This window comes from Amblyomma maculatum, chromosome 2 (assembly GCF_055883805.1).
Source record: "Amblyomma maculatum isolate TAMU_Amacu chromosome 2, ASM5588380v1, whole genome shotgun sequence".
NCBI classification, from domain to species: Eukaryota; Metazoa; Arthropoda; class Arachnida; order Ixodida; family Ixodidae; genus Amblyomma; species Amblyomma maculatum.
In genome coordinates this window covers 182,631,956-182,659,230 of record NC_139345.1, presented here as the reverse complement: position 1 = coordinate 182,659,230, position 27,275 = coordinate 182,631,956, and the positions used below count along the sequence as shown (strand labels likewise).

Sequence of the window (27,275 nt, the reverse complement as noted above, 5' to 3'; positions counted from 1 at the left end):
GGGATCGGAGGAGTAATACCAAGGACAAGGTCCCACAACAAACCCCTCCGCTCATGTTTAAGCCGCGTGATGACAGAGTCCGGTATGATGAAGGAGACGGGAGTACAGTAAGGGTGGTCCGAGTTGGACGGGCCCACATCCCAGGCAGCACACCAACATCGCACCAACACCGGTCCAACGTTGGAAAAAATTGGCACCAACATTGGTGTAACATTGGCATTTGGGGAAATTACTACATTTTTATATATTGGTCCGACTTATCTAACGACATTGGTCCGGCCATGGCACAGCCAGTATTGACTATAAACCGGCGGCGCCACTTGTATTATATATTGTTGGCCAGCTTAATCCGCAGGCACAGCCTGTATTGGTTATAACCCGGCGGTGCCACTCTTATCATATATTGTCATCCAGCTTAAATGACTAGTACATCCAGTATTGGTTATAAACCGTATTTGCCGCTTTTATCAAATATTGGCGTACAGCCTTATTTAACGGCGCACACAACGTTGGCGCCACTATTGTTAAGCCCCTTTTAGCCAGCTAAAATAATTTGATTTAAACCTTTATTCACTGTGGCTGATGCTGGCTTTAAACGCTTTCAAAAACTTGACCTTTGTGTTTTTCTTATTGTAATCATTTCCTAACTACCATCTTGGGCATCTTCTGAAAGAGCCGCCAAAAAAGCAAACAAAGGTTCTCTAAAAACATTTTATTTAAGACCCATGTACATATTGCTGGGTAATGGTGCAAGCACTGGAAGTGAGTGACTATAGGTGGAAGGGCCAGGGGAAGGGCATGGCTGAGGCAGCAGTTGGGTAGCAGTGCAGGGTGTGGAGAAGTGACTACGTGGAGGGGCCAGGGAAAGGGCATGGCCCAGGCAGCACACTGGGCGCCACCCCGGGAGCCAAACCAGTACTAGGGCTCATCATGGTGGCTGCCGGGGCAGTTGGCTCCTGCTGAAGAGCTTCAGCGTAGCGCCTCTTCCTGCCACCCCCGCGGTCAACTGACCCAGGCAGCCATTTCCGAATAAACCCTAGTGCTGCAGACAAGTCAACCCCCTGGGTCTCACAAATGATGTCTGCACATAAAGCAAAGCATATGTCACCATAACACCCAACCTCAGCTAATCAAAGCAGATCTCAAATCTGTGTTCTCATGATTCAGCACAAAATAGATACAGCAGCCCTAAGCTTGTGCATTCTTACAAGCTTTCTGCTACAGGCCTCTTTAGTCTGCAGACATGCAGTAACTTGCGATGCATGCTTGGTAAAATACATGGGCAAAATATGCAAGCTGCATTAAAAGCAAGAGAAATTTTGGAGCAAAAATTTTGGTAAACTAATCACTTTAGGTGAATGCATACTATTCTTATACAGTTAGTGGCCCTGAAACATAACTACTTAGGCTCCAGAACCTATCAGTGTTAAAAAAAGCAATCGAGAATCGAGAGCAATTTGGCTTACAGTGCATTCAGGGCATTATGATGTTAAAGGCTACATGTAAGAATGCTTTTCTGTACACCACTTACAAGCTGACATACATCATTTTGGGCAGACTAAAACGAAGCAAAAATATTCCCCTTGCTACATCAGAGGCAGACAAGCAAAATAAGGCACAGCTTAAAAGGTATACCTGTAGCGATTTTGCATAGCCTTAAGCTCACAAAGGCTCTTTTTCCTTTTTTTCCATGAAGGCTGTACTTTTCTTGAACAGGTACACTCATGATGGCGGTCATCACATTTGACCCTGCCTCTTTTAAATCTCTCCCGCCGAGACGCCGTAGCTTAGTTCGCTGGAAACAAGCAAAGTGGCACAATTATTGAATTGCTTTTTACATAAAGCCACACCCACAGTTGTCTAAATAGCGAGCTGACTACCTGTTATCAGCCCACAAAAGCAAAATACCTACAATGTCATGCTTTAGGAGGGAACATTTCTTACCAACTTTAACAAGTACCTGATAGGCTCCCGAGTCATGTTTCCCATTCTTGCTAAGTCTTGCACATTTAGGCTTTCCTTTACATATAATTACTGAAGGTTTCACCTATTTAATTAAGTTTTGCAAAACATCTCTTCATTTATTAAATGCATGCACAGAATCAGGGCTGCCCCTTTTGTAACTGTGCATCATTTTCAGTCATAGCCCTTTGATTTAAAACATCAGAAGCGGCACATCATAGCCACAAGAAAGCAGACATCACTTCCCGCATTTCGGATAGCCACGTGAGTGAAAATTATGATTAGTACTTTTCAAATATTTAACACAGATCGATTGGAAACAATTCTTTCGGCACAATATAACTATTCAGCATAAATATCATTATTGTTTTATACATGCTGTATTAATAAACTTAAAATAATTTAATCATTTAATAAATTTAATGTAAGCCCAAGCCAAGGGCTTACATTAAAACATATATAGAACTGTTTTTGGTATTTGGTTGCTCAGTGAAGAGGAAATGGAAGTGTAGAAATAAATGACATCGGTCTCCAAATCATCCTGCTACAGAGATGTTACTCTTAAAGTGACAGTGTTAAATGCGTTGTTCTCAAGAAACTGAGCGACGAAATTGTCAGCAAAACATCCCGAAAGTGCATCTGGTATGTAGTAGTTGCTATGCGGCATGGTCAAGCATCGATTATTACTTGGATTGTGTGACATCACGACACCACATGGTATAGCAAAGTTGGTAGAAGCTGCCAACTCTGGCAGGCCTTTTAAGATGAGAGGATGAAATTGTAATCGCACTTTCTAAAGCCCTTGGATCCCTAGTCAGTCATGCTATTCCTGTGCTACGCTAGCACGGTCTTATTGCTTTATAAAGAGGGGCTTTAATGCAGATTGGCCTTTCATATGTGGTTGCTTATGAGTGTATGCTAATGAGAATGTGAGAGATAACAGAGGCACAAATTAAGAGTAGTTATGTAGTAGGTAGCAAAGTGCATGTACTATCAGGGACAAAATGTTTTCAAGACGTGTCATCAGGAATCAAGGCATACAGTACATAGCTCATTATTAGTCAGTGCCTGAAGACCAGACTTATTGGAGTAAACGTAGGACTTGAGTGCTGTGTTTAGTACTAATGAAATCTAGTGGTCACCAAAGAATGTGGCACGTTTGCACCAATACTTCTTTTCTCATGTCCTGGAAACTTTTTGTTCGCAATTGCACACAAACAAGGGCCAGCGAAGGGAGCAGCTGGCAGGAGCAGTGAACCCTGCTGCATCATATCCTCGAAGCCAGAGCTCATATAATAACCCTGACACAGAGTCATTCTTAGACTGTTGAGTCAAGAGCCTTCCAGATCCTTAATCATGATCCAACTCAAAGGTGTTGTGCTGCTGCTACAATGCAGCAAATTTGATCATCATTGGGAAATTCTATCCCCTAGCACTGAAGTGCAGTAGCAACATCACTGCCAATAATTTTGCAGACGTGCAAGCAATTGGCTTTCAAGCGTGACTTCAAAAAGATTAAAAATGAGTTACCCATTACTGAAATCAATTTTGTTTTCTATAGAAGCTGCATGGCATTCATGCACATTTTTGGAAGCTGGTGTTGGTTGCTTTTGCACCACTAGAAACAATAGTATTGTGCTTCCTGAAGTGCTTTGAAGTCAGGACTGACTTCATATAATCTGAAGACCTATAAATTTTCAATGATTACAATCCAGTGTGATGCTCAGCATTCTGCATTCGAGCGTACAAATCTACTGCTCAAAGGACTTCAGGACTCCAATTTTTCAAAATATTTGGACGTAAAACAACAGCCTCTTTTCTGCATGTCCAGCTGCACATTCAGTTGTCTGCAACAGTCTTTCTGAAGCTAGCCTCAACTTCGAATAACTGAAGACATGAAATGCAAAAACAAGCAGACTGGTCCCGGCTCATTTCGGAAACATCTCGAACAGTATAAAATACAGACAAAAGAAATATACCACCAGCCTTAAATGTGCCCTATTATTATTCTAGAGTTCAGTGAACATAAATAACCTTTTAGCATAAAATTTTCTACCAGTCACAAGCCAAAGCACAAGTCAGTGGCATGGCATTTATGATATCATTTGAAGTAATGCTTTCATATTTAAAACAATAAATAACATTGCAGACTAATTTTGAAGCAAGGGTTTATATGACTAACTTACGACATCGCTACATGACCTAAATATGTGAGAAGTGCTAATCTGCAACCAACAGCTTAAAAAAGGTACAGGTATTGGAAATATTAACTTTTCTCAAAACACTGGACCAAGAAATGCAAGAGCAACTAAATTAAAAGATAATTTTTTATTAAACTTACACGCTACATTTAGGCTATGATCATGAATATGAAAGGCACCCTTATTGACCCGGACAAGTGAACACTTTTGACACTAAGATTTGTAAGGCAACAACAATTGGAGTCTTGAAGGCCTTTGACCAGTGTAAGGCAACCTGAACAAGCATACAAAACACTGTCATGCATTCATTTTGGCATTGCCAGGCATTTTTGCTAAAACCATAGAAACAAACAATATTACCAAGGCTGCCGCTACGCGGTCATCTTTAACAGCTGCCTCAGCTGTCTCCAGCTCTTCAATCGTGTGAGCTGGCAAGTTCACACCTTCAACCTCAGGGGCAGCTGGAGCAGCCCTAGTTTGCTTTTCTGCCTCCAGCAATATAAGTTTCTCCCAGATTTCTTTTAGTTGCTTGGCATTCTCCTTAATTAAGTGTTTTTGTTCCAACTGAAGCCGGATAATCTGCAGCAGGGCCTCTGAAATGGAGCAAATATTTCAGTCAGGGCAGGCTAGCATGTCAGTTAATGAGGCAAGCATATTTAATGCTCAATCTACCATCTACTCAGTTCTGACTTGAAGGTAATACATGACAATATAAAGCCAACACCATATCCTGCTCTGTATTATGCTTCACTGACTGCCACTCATTTCACTCTGTTACAGTATAGCCATCTAATTTTTGGTTGCATGTAATAATCTTAGTGATTATACATAGGCGACTGCTGTGCTATGGATCATCACATACTAGTTTGCTTTTACCACTAAATAATTCATAATTGAATTTCTTTTCTTCCCTATTTCAGTTTCAACAGCCAAGTGATATCTATGATAGCAAATTTAGGTCTGGGTCACATGCAGGATTAAAAAAATGATACAATCACTCATTCAACACTTTAATTCATTGCGGTGCTAAAGCCAGTCTGCCTTGATAAAAGGGATCACAATGACTCAATAAGCACCAGCTACATTGTTTTTTTTCATCCCTCACATGGCCTAGACTTAACTTTGACAACTTCAGCTATCTATGTGATGCTGTTGAAACCAATAAAGGTGAGAATAAAATTCAATTATAGATTATTTAACAGCCATAAAAGAGTGGTTGTTAGTGTACAGTAATGCTTTACTTATCATCATGAAAATGTATGCAGAATTATACTTCCATGCTCATTTAAAGCAATGATAAACCAACAGCACATTTCTCTAATGTGCTTTTGCTTTTTCTTCTGCATATAAAGATCATGCAATGGTTATGTTGCTTATCATAACTGTTGAAACACAAGCACAATAAAGCCAACTTTTGTCAAGCACTGTTTTCTCACAGCAATTACCTGTACTCATCAGCGTGCACAAAGGGTGGGGAGCAGAGAAGGAAGCGACTACCCCCCTCCCTTATTTTTCTAAGGAGCACCAAGTCTGCCTCATAATGTTACTCTGTTGGACCTAAGCAGTCGTTTTTAAAACTGCACAGTTATGGTAATGCAAGATTTTTTATGATACTGGTGGCCGAGGATCTTTTATGTTGTGTTCCAAGAACTGCTTACTAGCCCCCTTTATCTCTGGAAAGCAGAGGGCTCAAACCACTGAGAGATCAACATTGTTGCACTATTTTCAATTCTGCATTCACGGCAAAGCTTGATTTGTTTTTAAAAGCACATTATTCGCTTATTAACATGAAGCTTACAAATATTTATTTCTTCTTTTCAAAAGCCACCACCATACAGCTGTATTACTGTGATTGAGGCACATCAAATAATCTTATGCTCTCTGTTCATGCTTGGCGTCATGAAACGTGGCTTTATCACTTTCTTTGTAGCACAAGATGCGCTCAGATTAGTCTGAAATGACTCCAGGCAAGCATTACAGTTTCTATATTATGCCAGACGTTTCCAGTATTCTTTAGCTGTTTTATCTAGATGTTTTTTTGCCGACTTTAAATTCAGCATTGGCGAAGGCAAAAAGCATTTTCTATTCGATGACCAGCAAGCACGTTTGCTACTATCGGTGCCGTCGAGTTGCTATAGCTCGTTTTAAGACACAAGTCAGCCCAATAGTTAATTCCAGTGCTACACCTGTCTGTTCATTTGTCGCCTATGGCATTGTCACCATCATATGACAATATGCAGCAATTCCATCACATTAAAATGTGTTATTACAATTACTCACATTTGAGCTGCGTTTTGGCTGCAAGGGCCATAGAGGGGGGGGGGGGGGGGGAGAGATTTGGCTCCTTCTAAAGCAGAAGCATTAGAGGGAGCACACCTGACTGTACCTCACACTCAGTCCCTTCATAACATGCGGTTGGATCATACTGAATCCAGTGCCCATTGCCTCTAAAGAGCTTTTTTTATGATTCGATTCGAGCTATGTTGTCCCCTTTTCTTACTAATATCAGTGATGGTATTAGGGCATATGCAGCATTCATGAATCTCAGAAAGTATCTTAACAAACTAGAGTTGAAATATTCATTAAAGCACACCCTCCTTTCCCTTTTATTGATTACAAAAACGATACCACTATACATGTCTTCTGAAAACAGCATGTAAACAAGCATGCATAAAAATTCAAAGCATCAAAATTGCCCATTGTGATTTCTGCAATGTGTTAGTTTCTGCAGCTGCAACAATGGGGAACTACTTGCTTCTCTGATTGTTTGGAACGTTGGAAAAGTGAGATAGAGAACACATCTTAAAAACTCAACGAGCTTTTCCTTCGGACAGTAACACAAAGAGGATTAGTGAATGTTTAGGCACCTAGATTTATTTTGCAGCAAAAGTGATATCTCACAGATGCATTTATCACTTCCTCACTTGTGATTAAATGACGCCTCAGAGAGCTCATTAGCAAGCAGCCTTTAGAGCGGCCAATGACAAATTTTTTCAAAAAGTGAAAGTGGATGACACTGGCATTTTATGCAATGCTTAAGCAAGTTGCAGTCATGGCTGATTTAAAAAAAATATGCAGCACATCCTCTCAAATGTTAAGTTTTTCCGAGGCTATTCAATCATTCGAACTTTTTTCTGGTTGATAAAGTTCAAGTTAACGAGCTTTTACTGTATAGCAGTGCAAGCTCTTGAAGCAGCTGGCAATCTTGCCTCAATATCTCTCCCCTCCAGCTGAATTAACTGTCACAATAAAATAATAAAAAATGCGGAAAAAGTAAACAAAGTTCTTTAATATTCATTTGCTAGTTTTCTCTGCCAACACTCTCAAATGTGCAGAAACGCAAGTAAATGCCCATTCACTGAAGCTACTAGAGCTGCGTGCTGGTATTAAATGCTCAAGGTATCCTAACAAAGCAGCATAGCTTCTTTACAGTGCCAGCCAAAAAAGAGCGCTAAGTGAATTTTACTGTGCTCAATGCTCTCCCCCTCTGTCTGCCACACAGCACTCCAATGCATGAAATCAGACACTGCATATGCTAAAAGCTTGCTTTTATCATCCCGACAAAGAGTGAGGGAGCAGCACTGCGTCAGCCAACATACACTCAGAGACAGACACTGGTAGCATTCAGAAATAGCCAATAGTACTACAGCTCGACCAGGCGCTTGATCCTCCAGTTTGGCAATGCAGCACAACTTTTTGTAAAGAGAGTACATATGTACAGGTAAAAACTGTGCTTTCAAGTGGCATTGATGCAAAGCTGCATTTGGTCAAATTAAACGTTATCTTCAGCTTTGCACCAGTAGTATGTTTACTTGTGTCTGCAGTGCAGTGAGAACAATGTCATATACAGTTATTCTGTCAATTTGAAAATTTCGAATAGCGAACAGAATATCCATGTATTTGATTATTCGAATGAACCAAATAGTGTTATGTAGAAATCATTTGAACGTTTGTATACTACCAAACATTGGCAAGGGGTTAAAATTATTATTTTCCTTTGAAAACGGCTGAAAAACAACTGGGCTCACATTAACACTGCGTACCACCTTGGAGTAATCAGTATGCTCAGGAGAGAGGGTTCAGTGTTACTGTGGGGTCCATTGGTTTGAAAGCATTAATATTGCTCATACAAAGCCTCTAAGGCTACAAAACATAGCAAGGCCCAGGCAAATTTAGCAACCTTGCCTTGATGCCCTATCTCGAAGGTCATGACGTGCTGTCACCCATCTCGGGTCTTGAGTTATAGCTATAGTTTATAAGTTTTTTTCGTCATCAACGAGAAAAGATGTTTTACATATATAACTCCAATCGGGCAGTTAAAAAGCTGAATTCATGCTACGGCCCTTTAATTAACAAGAGTGCTGTATATGTTAACAACTACAGCTTCAACAGCATGTTAGCACAGTACTGCAGCTACATCATCGGTGCTTCAATTTTTAACATTAGTGTACATTTTGTATTGATTCGTTTTCTCATATAGTACGAGTCTTTATTAATTTGTTGTGATCACTACTTCATTCAGTCAATAAGGAAGCTACACTACTCATATTTGATTTGGTAGAAAAGTACACCCTTCGATTCAATTAAAACACTGTTTGAACACCCCTAATTGTAAATAAAATGGTTGATTGGCTTGTGGGGCTTAACGTCGCAAAGCAACTCAGTCTATGAGAGATGACGTAGTGAAGGGCTCTGGAAATTTCGACCACCTGGGGTTCATTAACATGCGCCGACATCGCTCCGCACATAGACACCTTGCTCTTCGCCTCTATTGAAGAGCTGCAGCCGCAACCGGTGTCTGATTCTGTATCCTTGGGCACAGCAGTTGAGTACCCCAACCACTGCACCACCATGGCGGGACATTAAATTTTTAAGCAAGTCAATAAAAGCAAAAGAAATTCTGCCCTCTTTTGACTTAATCAGATTAAAGCTATCTTGAAATTCAGTAATGGAAGTTATAGGTGTAAGGAGGAGATACATGTATCACTAAAAAATATGTGAACAGGCTCACGCTTCATGGTGTCCGCTTCTGCAGTTAGCTCATTCTGTTGAGGCTCATGCCCTGCCACCAACTAGGTTGCGCTGGCTACCAATCTTTCTGCACCACTCACAGTGCTGGTGAATGAGGCTGCAGCCAAACAAGTAACACTATAAGAAGCACTGCAAGGATCACTATACGGTACAAATGTTTTATAAAATATACCCAGATTGCCACCAGCAGAACCACAAAGCAGCCAGTGCAAACTTCAACAGTTAGATAAAGGAAAGCCATAGTGGAGCGTTCCAGAATAGTTTATTAGTGCTGCATCTCTTAAAAACTGTTACTTTAACAGCACAAGTTAGCACAGCACTGCAGTCCCACCACTGACAATTCATTGTTTAACATTACTGTCCATTTCGTACGTATTGACTCATACTCAGTGCATGACTCGTATCCGATAAGTTGTTGGTAGTACTCGATTCATATTTGATTCGACAGTGGAGGTACTTCATTAGTATTCAATTAAAAAGAAGCACTATATGAACGCCCCAAGTGATAAAACATGCAGCACTTTTTTTTTACTTCCTTGTAATGAGATTAAAGCTATCATAAATCTTGGTAAGGGAAGTTTCAGAACAAAGAAGGAATACATATGCTACTAAAATAAGTGTGAACAGGCTCACAATTCATGGGATCTTCTTCAGCAGTTAGGTGATCGATCTGACACTGTTCAGTAGGCTCAGGTTCTGCCACCAATTCATTGCATGCGCTGGCTGCTGACCTTTCTGCATCTCTCACAATGCTGGTAGATAAGGCTGCAGCCAAACAATTACCACTATAAGAAGCGATGCAAGAAGTATGCAGAACGCTGCTAACAACAATAGTGCAAATGCTTTGTAAAATGTACCCAGATTGCCCCTAGCAGAACAACAAAGCACTCAATACAAACCAACTCTTACAGAAAGGAAAGCCATTTGGTTTTTGAATTATGAAGTAGCTCATATGGATTATAAAGAATGTCGTAGTGGAGAGCTACAGAATAATCTATGCCACTTAAGTGTCTTGCATGCAATGACATTGCACAGCACACGAATGCAATCGACATTTCTCCTCCATATAAATGCAGCTGCTGCAGTCAACGCTATTGATAAAAGGATCAGCGTTCACATGCACCAAGGTGAAAACGAGTATACTTATCAAAACCATAAAACAGCGAAATTCGGCTTTCCTGCATAGCCTTGTTTCAGTTCGCACTTCAAAATTGATCCAATTCTTTTCTACCATGGATCTCCACCAAGTCAGGCCTACAATACATTTTACTGCACCCAACTAATAATTTTCTACCGATCTCAAAACTGACTCATACCTGTAGGGTGCACAGGTAAACATGCATATATCTCAAACAAGTGTCTCTTTGCAGTATACACAGTCTTTGTCGAAAATAAGGTCCCCAGTGTTTTATTTCTCAATCATGTATCAGGGTTTAAGTATAATCCTCTATGCCCATTTATTTTACTTGACACCTGGCATATTTCTTTGGAAAGGGAATTAAATTACATCACTAATTTCCAAAAGTATGAAAAAGCACTGAACAAGGGTAGAGAGGGGAAATCCTTCCTTCGCAAGTGGAGCGAATGTTTCGACAAGTGGACTTGTCTTCGTCTGGGCAAAGTGATCATCCCTGGCAAGGGTTTCAATACGCTTTTGCTTCCAAATAAGAAAAGCTGGGGAGGGGGAAAGTGGGTGAGAAGAAAGGTCAAGAAGTGTGGAGGGGAGGATGGGTGAGGAGAAAGTAGGTCATGGAGTGAAAAAAAATGTATACAAAAATGTTTTTTCAGTATGTATTTCTCGCCCTAAACCAGGGACACTGTGGCCTGCAAAAGAAACAGAAGTGGCAGCACCAGGAAAAACTACAATACAGGGTGGGTTATTAGTCACCAACTAAAGTAGGTTCGATGCAGAGACACATTTCTTAAAAAGGGACATGCTTCAGGCTTTTAGAAAGGCCCTGATAAGGAATATATCTGTAGGGGAACAATTAAAAATTTCCACAAAAGGAGAAGGGGGGGGGGGGGGGGCTAGAAGGACAAAGACGCAGAATAATAACTGGACAGTGAACTGGCACGCAAAAAAAAAAATCGTAGTTCAAGGGCCAACTCAAGTAGGAAGTGATAAAGAGGAAACGTGTTTGGAGAAACACGCTGAGCTTATGCTGTTGCGGAGGGGGATAGAGTGCACATGTGCTGTGAATAAACTATACAATTAACGCTATTTGGGATCGTTTTCCCAAATATTTATGGTGCGGAGGGAACATATTTGGTGGTTTAATGTTCTTTTAGAAATATACATTCCTGCTGGTTCCAATGTTCTAAATTTATGAATTAGATATGCCTCTATACTTTCTGTCCCTTGCAGATTTAAAGCCTGACTGGAGAATAGATCATTTAATTTCTTTGAACTTATGGTCTTGCTCATTGAAATGTTGGGAAACTGCTTTCGGTGGTTTTTTGCCTGTGTCTGCCCGATGGCCATTAAACCTTATGTTCCTTGGTTGCCCTGTCTCTCCTATGTACTCCTATATTATGACAGAAGGAGCATTCTAGAAGGTAGACAACGCTTGAAGATGTGCAGTTAAAGCCTGATTTTATGTGAAAAGTGAAATTGCTTGCATTACTTTTAACCGTGGTATTTTTTTGTATATGACTGCACGTCTTACCTCAAGGTCGAGAGAAAGGATGTGGTTGTGTTGGATGCTTGCCGTTGAGTTTAGAATGTACTAGATTATCCCTGAGGTTTGTGTTGTGTTTGTATGCTGCCCTTGGTGCCTCTGGAAATATTTTCTTCAGGCATTTATTACACGTTAGCATGGAATGGTATTTCCGTCGAATATTGTCTATGTTTAGAAGGGCATTGGAGTATTTAGTTACAAAAGAAGGCTGGCGTTCAGTGTTGGCCTTCGGTCGTTTCGTGAGCACATCGTTGCAGTTTAAAGTTCTTGCTATTTTGAGGGCCATAGTAAGGGAGTTACCGGGATAGTTCCTCTAAATTAGTGTTGCTTTCAATGAATGTAGTTTGTTTAGGTAGTCATTATCATCTCTACATATTCTTCTAAGCCGTGTCGCCTTTCCTACAAATATTCCTTACTTACAATGTCTCGGATGGTGACTCGTAAAATCTAGGTATTGTTGGTTATCCGTTGGCTTTCTGTACAAGGAAGTTTTAAGTTTTCCCTTTTCCACTGACACTGTAGTGTCGAGAAAGTAGACTTTAATTTGCGACAACTGACAAGTGCATTTAATGCTAGAATGATGATTATTAAGATGTGAGGCGAACAACTGGAGTGATTCAGATTCATGCTGCCATATCATAATAATATAGCTAAGGTATATAAGTGGCTTTTCCGGAAATGAATTTAGTATATTGGTTTCTAGAGCTCATATGAATATATTCGCGTAGGTAGGTGCGAATGAAGTACCCATGCTGATTCCAAATATCTGATATAATAAATAGGATGAATCGAACTCGAAATAATTTACAGTTAGGACTAGTTTAAGAAGCGAGAGATTAACTTCAGAGGCATGCGGATGGGGGTTGTTGATTAATACTTGAGAGAAGGCATCGATACCTTCATCGATAGGAGTATTAGTGTAGAGTGCCGTGACGTCAGGTGTGACAAGTATACAATCATCTGCAAGATTGTTCGTGTTATTAACATTGTCAATAATTTGGAGAAAGTGAGATGTGTCCTGCACAAATGAAGAAAGCTGGGTAGGGCGGTCAACTAGGTGGCTATTTAGGAATATCCAGAGGTTTTCTGTGGGCATATTGTTAGAAACAATTGGTCTTCCTGGTATGCCTGTGGTAAACAATGCTTCTGCAGAAACCTTGTGGATCTTAGGCAGTAGGCAAAATTGACCTGCTTATTTGTTTGATGGCTTAAGAAATTTATAGTAAATCTCGGCAATTAGTTCCCCGGAGAATAGATCACCTATTTTATTCAGGATGACTTAACTGAACAATTCTGCCGGATCGGTTTTTAACTTTTCATAGTAGCAAGTGTTGTTAAGCTGTCTATATGCCTCTTTTTTTTTGTAATTTTCAACTGGGAGAATATCACTATGCTACCACCTTTGTCTGCAGGCTTGATGACTAAGTCAGTTCTAGAAGCTAAGTTGTCAAGAGTTGCTCTTTCAGTTATAGAGAGGTTTTTGGGCTTTCAAACTAGCTTTGTTTTTTCAATAATTTCTTTTGAGATGGATTTATTATATAGACCCAGTTCGGGGCTGGGCTCTGCATCTGGAAATCACGTGCTAGCGGCTCTGAGTAGGTTACAGGCTTCCGGTACTTTCTTTGGGGTTTCAGTGAAGAATTCTTTAATACGCATTCTTCTCGCGAATTCAGTTATATCTCAGTGACGTTCATATTCATTAAAGCTGGTATTCGTTGGAAAGAAGGATCTGTTCATCAGTATCGCTTAGAGATTTAGAAATGTCAATGACATTAATGCAAATGATAAGTGTAACACAAACCTCAGAGATATTCTAGCACATTCTAAACTCGACAACAAGCATCCAATACAACCACATTCTTGCTCTCGACCTAGACGTAAGATGTGCAATCATATACAAAAAGACACCACGGTTAAAAGTAATGCAAGCGATTTCACTTTTCACATAAAATCAAGCTTTAACTACACACCTTCAAATGTTGTCTACCTTCTAGAATGCTCCTTCTGTCATAATATAGGAGTACATAAGAGAGACAGAGCAACCAATGAACATAAGGTTTAATGGCCATCAGGCAGACACAGGCAAAAACCCCTCAAAAGCAGTTTCCCAACATTTCAATCAGCAAGACCATAAGTTCGAAGAAATTAAATAATATATTCTCCAGTCAGCCTTTAAACCTGCAAGGGACAGAAAATATAGAGAGGCATATCTAATCCATAAATTTAAAACATTGTAACCAGCAGGAATGAATATCTCTAAAGGAACATTATAACCCCTTAAATATATTCCCTCCGCATCACAACTATTTGGAAAAATAATTCCACATAGAGTTGATTGTACAGTACATTTACAGCACATGTACACACTCTATCCCCCTCCATAATAGCATAAGCTGCGTGTGTTTCTCCAAACAAGTTTCCTCCTTATCATTTCCTACTTGAGTTGGCCCTTGAACTATGATTTTTTTTTTGCTTGCCAGGTATGATTCACTGTCCAGTTATTATTCTGTACCTGTGTCCTTCTAGCCCCCCCCCCCCCCCCTTTGTAGAAATTTTTGATTGTTCCCCTGCAGACATATTCCTTATCAGGGCCCTTTGAAAAGCCTGTAGCCTGTCCCTTTTTAAGTATGGTGTCTCTGCACTGAACCTGCTTTAGGTGGTGACTAATCATCCACCCTGCATTGTAGTTTTTCCTGGTGCTGCCGCTTGTATTTCTTTTTTGCAGGCCACAGTATCCCTGGTTCAGGCTAAGAAATACATACTGATGAAACATTTTTGTATATTGATTTTACTCCATGACCTACTTTCTTCTTATTCATCATCCCCCTCCACATTCCTGGATCTATTTTTGTCTCACCCACTTTCCCCCTTCCAGCTTTTCTTCTTCAGGAGCATAAGCGTATTGAAACTCCTGCCAGTGATTATTTTGTCCAGACAAAGACAAGTCCGCTTGTAAGTCCACTTGTTGAAAGAAACGTTGGCCCGACCTGCGAACTGAGGCTTCCCCCATCTACTCTTGTTCAGTGCTCTTTCATACCGTGTAAGCCATATTCTTCCTCTTGTTCTACCTCAATTTCCTAAAGATCACATGAATGTAATAAACTACATTTTCAACTACAGCGAAAAAGTAATCGCAATACATTACCAATTACTTACAAAGATTAAGAAAATTATTCAAATTATTTGATGTTTGTTATGCATAGAAAGAAATAAGCAGAATATAGAAGCAGAAGCAGCCTTTTCTCCAGGCGGCATGTAATACTTATTCTTGTGTCCTGACCAATCCCCCCTGTCCTCCTTTCTATAGCGCGCGCCATAACAAAGATAACACCAATAAAGCAACAAAATGAGAAGCGTGGTGAACACTTGTCACTTTCATGTGCTCTGGACACAAACAAGCAACAAATTCAGCGTATTGCAGCCCTGAGCTGTTTCTATAGTTTGAAGCCCCCCAGGAAAGTTAATTTTTGCTTTGGTGGTACTTGGAAATTAGCATCACCAGCTTGCACTCAAAAGTGATAGCACCATGCGCACTTTCAACCAACTCTTCCACCCTCTTTCCTCACACTATTGTGGCAAGTGTTGGGAATCACCACTGCGACCTTAGTAAATCCAATCTAGGGAGTGCACTGCATGCTCCTGCCTAATATTCAAATCTGTTTTGCAACATCTTCCTCTTTGGTGGCCTCTCGGTGCTTTGCACCTTGCTGCCTGAGGTTTGGCTGCAACTACATGTAAGGTTCTTGCAGTAAGTGATCAAATGCACAGGACACCGGGTTGACTATGACAGGCAGCTCTATTCAATTCTCTCACTTCTTGCCCATCTTTCGTGCTGGTCCATGCTTGTTGCCCATCATTCTTACTTTTGAGGTGAGGCATGAGGTGTACTGGTCTTTGCACGGCTAATTAATGTTTGCAAATAGTAGTGATGCATTTTGGTGACAGCAATTTCAAAAGGAATAACTTATATTACAAAATTACTGTCCTAATACATTTCATTTCAATATATTGCTAAACAAGAATAATTAAATTACAGTAATCAAATTCGTCATGCAATATCTGACCTAGATTTCTTCACATTGATTGATTGCAGTAGGGCTACATAATAAAATAAATGGCAACACTCAAACAAGAACCGAATAGTACCTATACTTTTGATGAGCTGTAAATAGTAAACAAAACCACAGAAATGCCAATTTGTATTTAAGACTAATGTATATTTTTTTACTGCATCAAACCTGAAGTACATTACAGTCATTGCAGAAGATGGGTGTAAAACACTCATGCATTTGGGTTTCTGGTTACACATTGATAAGGTGTTTAGAAATATGCCCCAAAGTTAATTAAGGTCAAAATGTGCTTCAATTACTGTTCCATTCTCAAAAAACTGAATGCTCTCAGACTTAAATTTAAATTTTCAAACAAAGTTTTCATTATTGAATGGAGCCAACCCCTTTCACAAGCTACAGAAACTAGAGTGACAGATCATAATATGAAATGCTTATTTGCTATTCCATCTGTGTGCTAGACAGCCCATAACGCTATTCAGCATGAAGGGGCGATAAAATATATGCGTAATGTAGCACAATTCATGGTGCATACAAGCCTTCAAACGAGAGCTAGTAATTCAAAAATAATTTCAAGATTTCCCACTATTGTATCCAATGCTTTGTTTGCAAATTCCTGCCATAGGTTGTCGTATAGTTCACACAAGTCAAATAATTAAACTTTGATATTGAATATCAAAATATGAAATCAATATAAAGGCTTACGAGGTGATGGCAGCTCAACAGAATGTTCCTGATGTGTCGGCGACTCTGTGCCTAAAACAAAAACAAAAATGCGGGGGCAAGTTTGTCTCGCATATAACTATATTCTAAAACTAAAAATTTGCACTTACCAGAAACTGCAGAGCTTTCGACTGATGAATTATATTGGTACTTGCGTACTTTTTTTTCAGCATTTTGGTATGTACCTAAAAATAATTCAAGAACAAATAAAATGTCAGCTCTTTACACATGCCAAGAGCAGCACTTTATATAAAATTGGACACATAACAAGGTAGATACAAGAGACAATGTAATGAATTTGGAGTAATATGCTTCAGAATAGCATTATTGAATCTTCAAGGTGATGAACAGGTATGTTCCAACCACTCACTTATCCTTCAAATATGAGCCCAGTGAATGACAGTGAAATACACTTTTTCAAAAGTGGCTCCCCAAAAACTTTTAAGCAGACAACTGAAAGGGAAATGAGGGGCTCGTTATTAAATCATTTAAAGGAGCGAACAGTCTACAAGTGCGAGGCAAATGTTTTTTTTTTTTGTATGTTTATACTGTTGACATTTACAGGAATTTGTCTTATGGTGATTATTAGAATAAAGACCATTAAATGCAAAGCGGCAGGCGTGTTGTTTTCTTCCTTCCGCTTTGCATTTAATGCTCTTTATTCTAATAATCACCATAAGACAAATTCTTGTAAATGTCAACCGTATAAACATAAAAAAAAAACGTTTGCCTTGCACTTGTAGACTGTTTGCTCTTTTAAATCCCCAAAAGCTTGTTATTCCTTTGATACAAGAACTTCCAAAGCTTAACTTGCAAAGCTTACAGGTATTATACGACCAGTTTCTAAATAAAAAATGACATCTGAAAGGGTTAAGGTTAAGCCGGAAAATAACAATATAAATAATAAGTACTTATAACCCAGAAACAAATAGATATCAATAAATGCCCATAACATAAATAAAGAACAACCACAGTATCTTGTTCACAAATTGTACTCTCCCATTCTTCGTGGAAAAGAAAAGCAGCACGTGCTCACTCCTACCGAAACTCGAGCAGTCATCACTTTAGATTATAGGCATTGAAAAGGTACAACGGTTGGTGACACATTCACTTATCCTCAAAAGAAAAAATGGATACTTGGAGAAGAAAGAGGGCAGGTTGCCTGATGCCTCTTTGCTGAAGGCAGCTGACGTCCATGCAAAGTTAGTGTCGATTAAGGGCCCAATGCTTCTTCTCAGTTTCGCAAAGAATGCGTACCACTGGAGACAAGGCTTTTTAGCTGATTTTAGTAGAATAACAAGTTTGATGGCAAAGCTGACTAGCAAAGCTTGCATATGGTTTTGTAACAAAAGCTAAAATTATTCTGAGCTGGCTGGCTGCATCCCATGCTCCGCAGGATGCATGCGGCCCATGGGCTACAGGGCTGTTTGAGTTCCCTGTTATAGAGCTAAGCAGTCTGCAAGAAAGGTGCCAGTTTGACTGGCATTAAATCACATAAGGGTTTTAGCAGGACATTCTTCTTGCCATGGTAACACCGGCCTATGAGGCACACTGTTATGAAGGGCTTAGTACTAAATTTGACAGCTCTTCTTTTCTGTTTTGCATCTAAACCTTAGCATTGTTTGCATCCAAAATGCCAGAGTTAGCAACAAAACTCCACAGCAAATCAGCTCCTGCTTGTGGAAACTAGTATGGCTGTTAATTGTGAATGACAAACTACACAAGTACACGTTCGTCTTCAACATTAAAAAACACTGTTTCACTTAGAATATGACTTCTGAACATCCTCAAAAAGAGGCAAAACTCTTTTCTTAAAGCTGACATGGAACCATGCAGACACTTGACTGCTTAGAGTTAATACAAATTTAGTAAGCATAAAAAGTTAAAAGACAGTTTGTACCGATATCATAATGGCTATTAAGGATCAGAAAACAAAGTTAAATCCTTTGGCATTTTCTTTATCTCAGATAGCTCTGACATTGGCAAAAGGAAATATGGGATATTCATGCACTGTGTTTATAAAGATCAGTTTGTATGTTTTTAGTACACAGTGAACAATGCTGCAGCGAAAAGCATGCCACATGCCAACATAGCAGCGATAGCAATTCAGATGTGCAGCAATATTCTGCTGCCTTAACTCGCTTGAGAAATCATTGTTTCTGTGAACTTGATCTAAATTTAAAAAACTAAAAGAGAGCCATATGTTATGGAGTGTGTTATAATATGAAGCATAAATGTTGTGACCTGATCGACCTAGTTAGGATCACTTCGCCTACTTTTGGTTGCTGACAGGCTCTTCTCTCAAGTAAAATATGTGAATACAGTTAACTGTACAGCCTCATTGTAGGATCAGAAAGCATCTGACCTTCTTGGGCTACAAAATAACCAAAAACTGAGCGAGTTGGTGCATCACTGAAGAACTAAACACAGCGCTGCAATGATGAACATGAAAGAAGAAGGACAAGAACTTGTCTCTCTTTTGTGTCCATCGTCCTAGTGCTGTGTTTAGTTCTTCTTGGGCTACCAAATGACTTGCTCACATTGAGTACAAGCTGGTCTGGTCAGCTGCAATTTGTAGCTGTGTTGAGAGCTGTGAATGCATTTCCTTGCAAAAATAAGTCAGCCGCCGAACAGAACATGTATGATTATCGAAGTCTCAAAACATGCTCATCAGCCATGGCCACTGAAGCAGCTAGCCTGCTAATATAGTGTCAGGTGCAAGCCATGCAATAGATGCAATTGATGAGACTGCGTCCCCATTTTTTCCAGACATGGAATTATACTAAGATACAAGAACACAGCGGCAATTCCCCTCAAAAAAGGCTCTCCAGCCAGTGGTGTCAGCTGAGTATCATGAAACCGTTGATAGGTTTTTTGTACCTGTACTCCTGGAAAAAGTTTGTAGCTCTACTTTGAAGGCTAGGCAGGGAAGTGAAGCTGACGGGCTTTTGTTCCCATTCTGTGGAGAATCTACTACACACCTACTCTACACCATCTGTCGGACTCTGCCCTTCACCCCACTGCACCCTACTCTGAACTACACATGCCACATCAGTGGGACAAAGGCACTTCTCTTTCCTATTTCCTGTCCATGCCATAGTCTAAGGGGTTGGCGCTAATGCTCATACATGCCCATTGAATACGGCAAAGTTAAGGGAAGTTAGGCAAACCCAACTTTGATGCCTGGTATTGGAGGCCATGGCTGATAAAGAGCACCTCCTATAAGTACAGCTGGCAGGCAACAAAGGGTGCGGCAGATTTGAGAAGACTGTAACAACCATCGAGTTTTGAAAATCAGTCGATCCCATTACCTGGACGGGCTCCTTTGAGGGGCATTTTCACTGTGATCTTGAGTTAAATCCGACTATAGCACACCCAAAACTCTTTTCAGTCACACTGATCTTCACACAGTGGCAGACTCAGAATATGGCAGTGATTCAATGAGATTACTTAACGATAAGTGCATGTTAAACGTTATCTCGAGTACAATTACTCACGGCTCGTGGCAACCACGCATGCAGGATACCACTGCCATTCTCCACCAGCAGATGCTGGATCGACCTGGTCTTCTGCCATGCGCAGAACATCAGCACCTCTCGTCTGTGGCCACTGGCATTGTGTGTGACTTGCATTGAGCCAGGTGACAGGCACTGCTGCCACACTATTTTCTAATGGGAACCGAACTACAGCGAATGCTTTTGGCATGCTGCGCAGAAAAAAACAAAGAAAACACAATGAAATGATGCAACAGTGCCGAGTGTGAAAACAAATTGAAAATGTGATGGGAAAGAAGAGACAAAACACATGTATGCATATTTACAACACCCATTTAACAAAAACAGTGAACAGCACCAGCAAAATCTTGAATGACTTCTAGTTCTAGGAGCAGCACATTGTCGCAAAAAAACAAAAAAAAAACAAACAAATGATCAGCATATACTGTGACAACAGATGCAGTAAAAACACTGAAGGCACAATTATGTAAAAGTGATTTGCTCAAAACAATAAAAAAAATTACCAGTACACCATGATATAAGGGGTTTAAGAAATTTCATGTTCCAAGGTGACTACATGAGACAAACTGATGGAGTACTCCGAAAAATTTGACCACTTTGGTTCTTCAACGTGCAGTGACATCTAACAATATACGGGCACCTTGCGTTCTGCCTCCATCTAAAAGTGGCCTCTGTTGTTGTTGTCCTCATAAAAATGGCGCATACTCACAAGGGGGATCAGCCACAACTAGGTGGTGAGAGAATCCATTATGCAGAACTGAGATTTCAAATTTAAGCAAATACGGTTCACTGAGAGTCATGGTTGAGGGAAATTGAAATTTGTGAAATTAAAAAATAATATTAAATAAATAAGGAAAACATAATTATGGATAGCAAAAAGTATATCAAAAATAAAGGACAAAGGATTACAGTTAAACCTGTATGTAACGAACCTCCATGTAGCGGATTCCTCGATATTACGAAGTTGTTCAATTCCTCAACGCCGCCCCCATTGAAGTGAATGTATTTGAAAGCTCCATGTAACGAACATATGTCGCGGCGGTTGACCTTGATATAACGAACTCGAGGCACCGACTGTCTCTTAGCTAGTGCCGAGTTAGGGGAAATTTGCCAGGACCCCGTAAATTTCAGGACGATAAAACACGAACTGAAGTGAGAGGATCGCCTACGAGTGACCGCAGCAGATACAACACGCCGTGTTTCAGCGCCGACGCCCCATATCCGCGGCAGACGTAGCAGTCTCCGCTGCTTTCGCTGTCGGAACATGGCAATACAATAGTTGATGCTTAAAAGCTGCCATAAATAACAGAAAAAAAACATGGGGTGAGCAGCGCGCGTCCATCGCTGCCACGCTGCTACTCGAGGGCTCCCGCGCGTCGGCAGCGGGAACAGCGGAGAGCACGACGCGAGTCGGTTTCCGTTTTCTTTGCGCACAGCCGGTCTCGAGGGAGAGCGCGCTTCTCTTGGCGGGCGAGCGCGGGCGGCAAAGCACGCGGGAGGGGGGGGGGGGGGGGGGGGGGGCTTCAACGCGCGCGCTCTCCCCCAGACAGATTCCTCCTCCACCCCCTTTCCCCGCTCCTCGTTGACACGTCGCGCGAGCCGCGTAGGCGGAGGTGGAGGCTGCCGCCGCAGTCGCGCCGCGCTATCAGCGCGATCGCGAAACGTCCCCTTCTATGACTTCGAATACTTATGATTTACTGTAAACACTTCGAGGTACTTTCCCTTACATCAATTCTTCATATGGTTTTCGTTCCACATTGTCCTTTTGAGTCTTCACGTGAAAACTGCATGTAGCGAAAACCTGGATGTAACGAAAAATAGCACATTTTACAATTTCGTTATAAGCAGGTGTAACTTATAACAACCAGTTATGATAGAACATGTTTTGATTTAGTAGAATATTTTGTACGGCACAGCAGTGGCGTCGAGCACCCGGTGCGAAGGCGCGCCGCGGCGCGGCTACCCCCCCCCCTCCTGTGCCTGCATTTTAAGCACCGAATCGCAACTTCCTTTCTACCTCTCCTTTCGTGGAGGTTTGCTTTGAAGTCAGATTCGCTCCGCACTCAACCACGCAATGGGTGTAAAGCAGCATTTTTTTGTAACTCTAGGACGGAGCGATCGTGCCCAACGGCTACTAAATTAGATATACATCACATCAAAAGCACATATTTCCGAGAAATGCGGTGGACATCTCCAGGCTAACTTTTTCAACCCTTTCTAATTTTAACAATGACTTAACTTTTTCAGAGAAAAAAATGGTAAGAACCGCATAATGCACTGCATGAACACTAAATTCCCCTTTGAAAGCACCTGGCCTCGCTAAATGGGTCCTTCTCATTATTATTTTTTTCCTAGTCTGCGCGTGGTGTTCAGACTTATTGCCATTCCATTGAGCAACAGGCAGCCCGTGCCTGTCGGCGTTTTGAAGTGCGAGGCATGCGTGACTGCGCCGAGGAGCGAGAAAGACATAGGAGACTGCAGCGGTCATCGCTCGGGAAAGGAGAATGAACTGCACATACGCAGAGGCGATGCGTGGGCGCGGCCGCTGACGGGTGTCGTCTAACGCGCTCCTGCGCAGGTGTTCGCGATGGGTATCGGGTTAATGCTTGTTTCTTGGGTACATGCACGTACACAGGCCCGGTACAACGTCAAAATTGTGTGAAGTCTCTGGCCTAAATAAACTGAGGCATGCGTTTTCAACCACTCACAAGCGAATGATTCATTCTACGAGAAGATCACATTTGCCAGTCAGTGGCATCGATGCGCGCGTTTTCGCATTTTTCCAGAATAATTAACTTTGCCCTCTGCCCTTCCTCCCTCTCACTGCCAAGGTGCACCCACCTGAGCGCTGCACCCGCAAATCCTCGCGACGCAACTGCATGCGGCAGTGTATACAAATAGCATTACCACCGGCACGTCCCAGCATAGAAGCGCCACGAGACAGACCAACGACTGACGACAAGCGCAAGCTGTTTCTGAAAAGGCATTTCTAACAGGCCCCTCCTTAGCGATGTATACTGGCGACAAAAGAGGAAAAGATGTTCAACTGTTTCTGACTCATCCCAATATTGGCACGCTTCGGCCGGCATTCCTTGTCTTCCTCTTTCTGCTCTTCTATTTACATGCGGAATCCATCGAGATTACCAGATCCGCGTCGATAAGCCGCCTTCTCCTTATTGTTCTCTCACGCGTTAAATTTACTACCCGCAAAGCTTTGAATAAAGCACGCAGCATTAACCAAAGTAAGCAGGAAACAATGAAAATAGAACTATGCATGATGACGACTGTAGCGCTTCAAAAACACAGGAACAAAACGAGGAGACCTATAGGCTCCCAAAGCATCGCTGGGCGGCGCTGCGGCTTCTGATGGGCAGCGCCATCTATGGCAGAAAAACACACACTGGGGCGCGGCCGGCTCGGCTCGCTAGGCTCGCTGCCTTCGCGGCGTGCGCCGCACGCTTTCTCTCGCACGAGCTCGCGCCCTCACGCACCCCCGCAGGCGCATCGTGACATGCCGCCAGCATTCCGTCTTGACACTGGATAACCTGCCGCGTATATCCATGGAGGAAACGTAATTATAGAAAACTTTTATTCACGTCTGCACTGTATACAGCAGACGACAGACGGCGATGTTGTAAATATTGATTGTGAATGCGTTTCCCACGTTAGCGAAAACGTAGGAAGTGTATCTCAAGGTAAATCTGCTATGTAATTATATTGTAGTATATAATATGTTCAAAACCTGTGAAAAAATTACCAGGACTGTGAAATAAAGCGGCTCACTCGATCATCGTTTTGGCCTGTAGCATGAGATCTATAAACGGTTTTGTTTTTATTATTAAGAAGTTATTAAAGCAAATCTTGCAGTAGAAAAATAAGTTATATTCCGAAGGAGGTGTTTCTTCAAAGGTACGAATGCTAGCAGTCTCAAAAGCACATGCCTGCTCCGCGCGCTGCACGCATAACCGGCTCGCTGGCTCGGAAGGCAGGTGAAATCCAAGCTTGTACTACAATCCTGCTTTATTTCGGTTCCTATTAAATGGTAGGGCTTCATTTATATTTGTTTTGCATTCACAAAACCTGTGACTCGAATAGGGTGCCGTGCGAGTGGTGTCAATCGAGCCATATAACTAGGATCGCTTTTGTATTGCACTTCCAACATATTTTCGTTATGAATAATAATAATGTTGGTTCATTTATTGGACAATTTGCGGAAATATGTAAAAGCGTCTCAGCAAGGCATGTTTTCCATCCCCCCCCCCCTCCCCACACAAAAAGAAAAAAAAAGGCCTCGTTCCTAGATATTTTTTTGGTCCTAGGGCAGATTCACACATCATCGTCGATCGCGGACGTGGCACGCTGGATATCTGTTGATTTGGTTGCTTTCAGGGCACTCGCAAAGCAGGGAGAGCGCCCAGAAAATCGGCTGAGCAAGACACGCGCGGAGCGAAGAGCATGAAAATACTCCACCCCCTTCACTTTGTATGCACTGTGTTAAACCATTGTACTGTTTTGATGCCTCTCCAAGACGTCTTTGTCAACTGCCCACATTTCCGAGTTTATGGAGAAGGGGGAAATTGGCTCCTTTCGTTTCCACAAAGAGTGCGAGTCTTCTCAGAATGCTGTCATGCAGTTGAAAAACAGGTGTTGTACTGGAAACGCTTCCAAAGGAATCTGCAAAGTTTCACACATGAGCCTCGTCTTTTGGCGCTTCGCCTACTATTGTGGCTACCCATGACACAATGCTACTTAGTACCTCCGTTTCGCATCAGTGGAAGCGTTTTTGTATCGCCAAATAACCGCCAGGCGCAACTCGATCGCCGCACGTGCACAGGAAGCTAGCGGAGCGTCTGCTCCGGCGACGTCCCATCGTTTCACATTTCGCCACCATGCCAGGAATGCGGCGCTGCCATCGCACGGCGAAACTTGAGCTTGGGTTCCCTATATGCGCTGTAACACGCGAAAATGATAGGACACTGCATGTGCTGTACGCGCGAAAATGCAGACACCATGTATGCAATGTAACGCGCGAAAACAAAGGAGTCCGTGCTGTCACTGTGCTTTCGAGCACTACAGTCTTCAGCACAAATAACCATACTTGCCTGATCAGCTACTATAATGAACAAGGTATACTTACGCAAAAGCACTTCTGAAGTTTCCGACGCAAATGCACTTTGGAGCTTTCCAGGCAGGAAAATTTCAAACCGCAGAGGCACGTTCTGCTCGCACGTGTGCGGCGCCAGGACCGTTTGGATGCAGCGGCAGCGCGGGAACGCTTACCGGAAGAATGGATCATGGGTAGAGTGCGCTGTATAGCCAGCATAGCCACCTAACGTAGCGTTAAAAGAGGAGCGTGAACCATAGATTCAATAAAGCGCGCGCTCGCGCCGCTGTTGACAGACGCGGCCGCGAGGGGCGGCGCGCATCGGCGAAGCTCCGATGTGGCCTCTGTACCGCGCAGGCATGCTACCGCGGGCGGCGCGCCGCGCGCTTTGCCACGCCGCCAGTGTGTCCGTATTAAAAAAAATAGAGGAGCCTCATTACTAGGGTGTTTCGATGCCAGCACTCGCGCGGCAGCGGATCTCTTCGCTGCGCGCGCCGATCTAGGCAGGTGCGAAAGCCTTGACCGAGCGCGTTTGTTTAGTGTTTTTTTTTTTTTTTTAACTGCGCTGTGCACAAACATGGTTGAATTCGTTCAACAGGTACTCACGCCGAAGTACTAAATATACTTACTTTTGAAGGTCTCCAAATTTCGCAAAGCAAGCGAGGCAGTAAGCAAGTTTTGGGCGCTGCAAGGCCGATACGGGCATGGTTCATCAAAACGATGCCAAAACTTTGAAGAATGTGCACCTTCGCAGAAATTCGCCTCTATAGATGAAGCGAAAACACAGTGATGCATTCATGCCTTTGAAGATTAAAATTTAAGAATCCGTATTCTCACCAGAACTAAACAATTTCGTGCAGTGGTTTCCCGGGAAATTAAATTGCCCGGCGGGATGGGGGGGGGGGGGGGGGGGATATAGCCAATATTGAATTATTTATATCGTTGATTAGTCGGGTATCATTGGGAACGTTCAAGTCCGATCGCTCATTAAATATTTCCTTATGCGTGCCTATATGCCGGAGAAAGGCATTTTGGGGTATTTATCACACATGCGGCGGTATATGATACTGATGTTTGCTTGTGGCTCGAGCACTCGAGTTAATGCCTGCGGGATAAGTTCTGTTGTATATAATACGTCCCCGAAGTCAAATCAGCCCGAAAGATTCTGCAGGCCACTGGGATCCAAATGGTATCAACTGGGAATTGTTCCTAAACCATTTAGACCAGGCGAAATGCTCCAAGAAACTCTGAAATGCATGTTACCACGAACCTCTGTCCAACGAGAACGATCTGAACGTGTGGGTCGCACTGGCCCTGACAATTAAGGGCAGATATTGGCAGCAGCGTTAAGCGCGCTACATTGCAGAGATGAAGATTTAACGTTGACTTATTGGGCCGTAAATTCCCATCTGGGAGGTGGCCGTGTGAACCTTGAATCACACGTGGAACGTACAGGGCGTGCCTCTTGGATAACATCGCACAGCATGCATGTAACCAGACAGTCGACGCCTCCTGCAGAGCTGCCGTGACTGGCGCGCGCCGTGCCGTGTTTACCTTCCTTTGTGATGTTTTCGTTTTGAGTGGGCCTATACTGCGCAGTGCGTCATCAATGAGAGCGGAAGCTTGACGAAGAAATGTGCGAAAGTGCACGATGAAGACAGAGCGAATTTGTTTACAAATTTTTTAATATAATTCTTTGTACACGTCATTGTGTTTTGAGTGTTTCCTTCTCCATTTTTTTTTCTATCAGAAAGGAGTGAATTAAGTGCAGGTTGTCAAGGCCGACAGCAGTTCATACCTGCAGCTTTTATTGTGACAGACTACAAGCAGTTGCTATTTCTAATTCAAGAACCCTCTATGTATAAACTGACGTACTCCCGCATTTCAAGTCAGCAGCTCATTAGAACACGTTGACTAAATCGATCATTGAATTGATAGCATTGAAGACTGAGGGGAAACTTAGACATCCACATATGGCGCTGTGCAACGCGGGG

General features: G+C 42.1%; 1 protein-coding gene across 3 annotated transcripts; it reads right to left on the bottom strand.

Moving 5' to 3' along the window:
* Nucleotides 1-728: 728 nt before the first annotated feature.
* On the bottom strand, nucleotides 729-25,787 carry LOC146200556 (uncharacterized). 3 transcript variants are annotated; one of them, XM_084595565.1, is made up of 7 exons: nucleotides 25,315-25,787; nucleotides 20,160-20,368; nucleotides 16,773-16,847; nucleotides 16,645-16,695; nucleotides 9,828-9,959; nucleotides 9,175-9,291; nucleotides 4,634-4,756 (listed from the first exon to the last, which is right to left on the bottom strand). In XM_084595565.1, exons 2-6 carry the CDS (start codon nucleotides 20,365-20,367, stop codon nucleotides 9,236-9,238), a joined length of 522 nt encoding a protein of 173 aa, XP_084451691.1. In that variant the 5' UTR covers nucleotide 20,368; nucleotides 25,315-25,787; the 3' UTR covers nucleotides 4,634-4,756; nucleotides 9,175-9,235. The 3 variants fall into 3 exon arrangements, with proteins under 3 accessions (XP_084451689.1, XP_084451691.1, XP_084451690.1); XM_084595564.1 differs by lacking the exon at nucleotides 25,315-25,787 and adding an exon at nucleotides 21,905-21,972; XM_084595563.1 differs by lacking the exons at nucleotides 16,645-16,695; nucleotides 16,773-16,847; nucleotides 20,160-20,368; nucleotides 25,315-25,787 and adding exons at nucleotides 729-1,081; nucleotides 1,636-1,795 and having other exon boundaries at nucleotides 4,524-4,756; nucleotides 9,828-9,845.
* Between the last annotated feature and the right edge of the window lie 1,488 nt (nucleotides 25,788-27,275).

What these genes read in the sequence shown, in the direction of transcription:
- LOC146200556 (XM_084595563.1), bottom strand. An exon ending in ACCGCGTAGCGGCAGCCTTG is followed by an intron (nt 1,796 to 4,523) that starts GTAATATTGTTT and finishes GCTTGTTTCCAG; the next exon opens with CGAACTAAGCTACGGCGTCT. An exon ending in GCTATGCAAAATCGCTACAG is followed by an intron (nt 1,082 to 1,635) that starts GTATACCTTTTA and finishes CTTTATGTGCAG; the next exon opens with ACATCATTTGTGAGACCCAG.